The sequence below is a fragment of the Primulina eburnea genome, chromosome 2 (assembly GCF_022965805.1).
Source record: "Primulina eburnea isolate SZY01 chromosome 2, ASM2296580v1, whole genome shotgun sequence".
Lineage (NCBI taxonomy): Eukaryota > Viridiplantae > Streptophyta > Magnoliopsida > Lamiales > Gesneriaceae > Primulina > Primulina eburnea.
Window position 1 is genome coordinate 7,106,053 of NC_133102.1, and position 2,499 is coordinate 7,108,551.

At 27.8% G+C, this 2,499-nt stretch overlaps 1 protein-coding gene across 1 annotated transcript; it reads left to right on the forward strand.

Annotated features, from left to right (window-relative positions):
- Positions 1-1,683: 1,683 nt before the first annotated feature.
- Positions 1,684-2,217, forward strand: LOC140824051 (uncharacterized). The gene has a single exon (XM_073185652.1). The coding sequence runs from the start codon at positions 1,684-1,686 to the stop codon at positions 2,215-2,217; it is 534 nt and encodes a 177-aa protein (XP_073041753.1).
- Positions 2,218-2,499: the final 282 nt, after the last annotated feature.

Consider the following 2,499-nt stretch of genomic DNA (forward strand, 5'->3'; position numbering starts at 1 on the left):
GTTCTAGCTAGGGGAAAGAAGTTTGATAAGATGTTTCCAACGTTGTAATAAACCCAAACATAACTTAATAACCAAAATAAAAATTTTGAAAAGTTATCGTACATATATATGTTGCCTTTTTATTTTAAATAATGCATTAAAAAATATTTTGATACATGAACTATTGGTTAATTGACATATGAACTACTGTAAATGACTTAATTGGTACATGATCCAACTAAAAGATAAATTTTAACCTTAACTTATATTGTTTTTGAGTCCAATTATTATTATTATTATTATTATTATTATTATTATTATTATAATAATATCAGAGCCATGGAAATAGTCTGGTTAATAATTTAGCACTTTTATTCAAATAAATATTTTCAGCATGAAAGAAACTGTTCAAAACAGTTTAAATGAAAAATATGATTTACCTGAAAATTTAGATTTATTGAATAAATGGACTATTCCTAATATATAATCTAAAATGATCTATAAGTTAGGAACCTTTGAAAAAATTAGTTTCAAACAAGTAGTTAAAACTACAGAATCTTCGGTACCTCTTCATAATGAAGAAATGATTATTAGATTATTAAGCAATAAAGATATTTTACCTCATAGGAAAAATTATAGATTTATTCATATATGTTTAATTCAAATTGCCATGACATATTATTCATATAGATTTATCGTTAAATTTATCGTGAATTATTTAGTTCTGGCCATAAAGATATCTAAAATGAAGAAAGTTCACAGGGATTTACAAGAAGAGCTATTACCAACTAAACACTGAAATAGTTGGAGCCGGTGTTAAATATACATGCGAAGGTAAATTAAACTAAATCATATGATGACCAAAAACAGTTTGAACGTCAAAACAAAAATACTAAAACTTTCAATACGTCTTGAGTACGAGAAAACGGTATGCCAAATAACAAATGCTAGAAACTTTAATTTTATTCATTTGTTTATTTTTTTCTAAAAAGACAATATTCATGTATTTATACTGCACACATCGTGTGTTCTCGGTTACTAGTATATCATTAAAAGTTATCTCCAAATAATGTAGAAGGATGAATAAAACGGCTCATTCTATATTACAAATTATCAATAAATATATTTATTTATTGGAAGTTTATTAGTATGTAAGAAATTGCCATGATCATATACAAAGATTAAATATTATGGATAAAAGAAAATCCAATAATTCTATTCATGCATGCGAGGTCATATTTGTTGTATACATGAATTAATATAATATTAGAGAAATCATTAATGATCCAATTTAATATTATGTAAATATTAGCCATTAAAATCTCAAATTTATTAGTTATTATCATAATTAGTTTGATCTTGTGTAATTTTATCAATTGTTTTCCATGCAATTTTGTATATTTATCCAACAGCTGTGAATGGAAAATATGAGCAATTAGTAGTGATTATTGAAAACATACAAAATCATGCTTTTAACTAATAGTCAACTTCTTATGTAAATGTCAATAATGAACTTTATATGTATAATTTGCAAAAAAAAAAAAAAAAAAAAAAAGAAAAAGCTCTGAAAATATTCAAATAATCCACAACTAAATCAACCTAATCCATTGACCACCTACCATGCACTCTATATATACACACATCAATGTCACAACAAAACACCACACAACCAAAAAAAAAAAAAAAAAGAAACCAAATAATATAATGGAGTTTTCATTCCTCAAAACCATCTTCCTCTTCGCGTTGATACTCGTCATCGACGGGTCTTTCTTCGGTAAACCAGTAGATGCTACTGCACTCGAAGACATATGTCGTAAGACATTCGACCAGCATTTCTGTTTAACCAATTTCGGGTGGAAGTGGAGCACGAAAACGGCTCCCATCCCAGTTCTAGCAAATTTAGCCATCGAGAATGTGATAGATAACATGAACATGACTCGAAATATGATCGATTTCCTCTTATATTTCACAACTGATCCTCAACTCCACAACGTAGAAACCGAGTGCAATAATTTTTATGTTCCTGCTTTCTCTTCCATAGTATCATCAGCGTCCTATAATCTGAATCACGGGCAATATAGCCAACTCGGTCAGCAGGCTACGCAAGCGTTTAACGCTGCCGATCAATGCCAGAAAGCTTATGCTACTCTCTTCAAGATGGCCCCTTTCGAGACATATATTTATAATTTGAAACGTCTATCTAATATTCTTGAGGTTATTGCTGATGACTTCTTATAAGTTCCAGGGGAAAGAAGTTTGATAAGGTGTTTCCAACATTGTAATAAACTCAAACATAATTGAATAACCAAAATAAAAATGTTGAAAAGTTATCATACATATGTTTGCCATTTATTTTAGATAATGCATTAAAAATATTTTGATACACTAACTATTAGTTAATTGACAAATTCACATATGAACTATTATTGTAAATGACTTAATCGGTACATTATCCAACTAAAAAATAAATTTTAACCTTAACTTAAATTGTTTTTGAGTCCAATAATAATAATAATTATT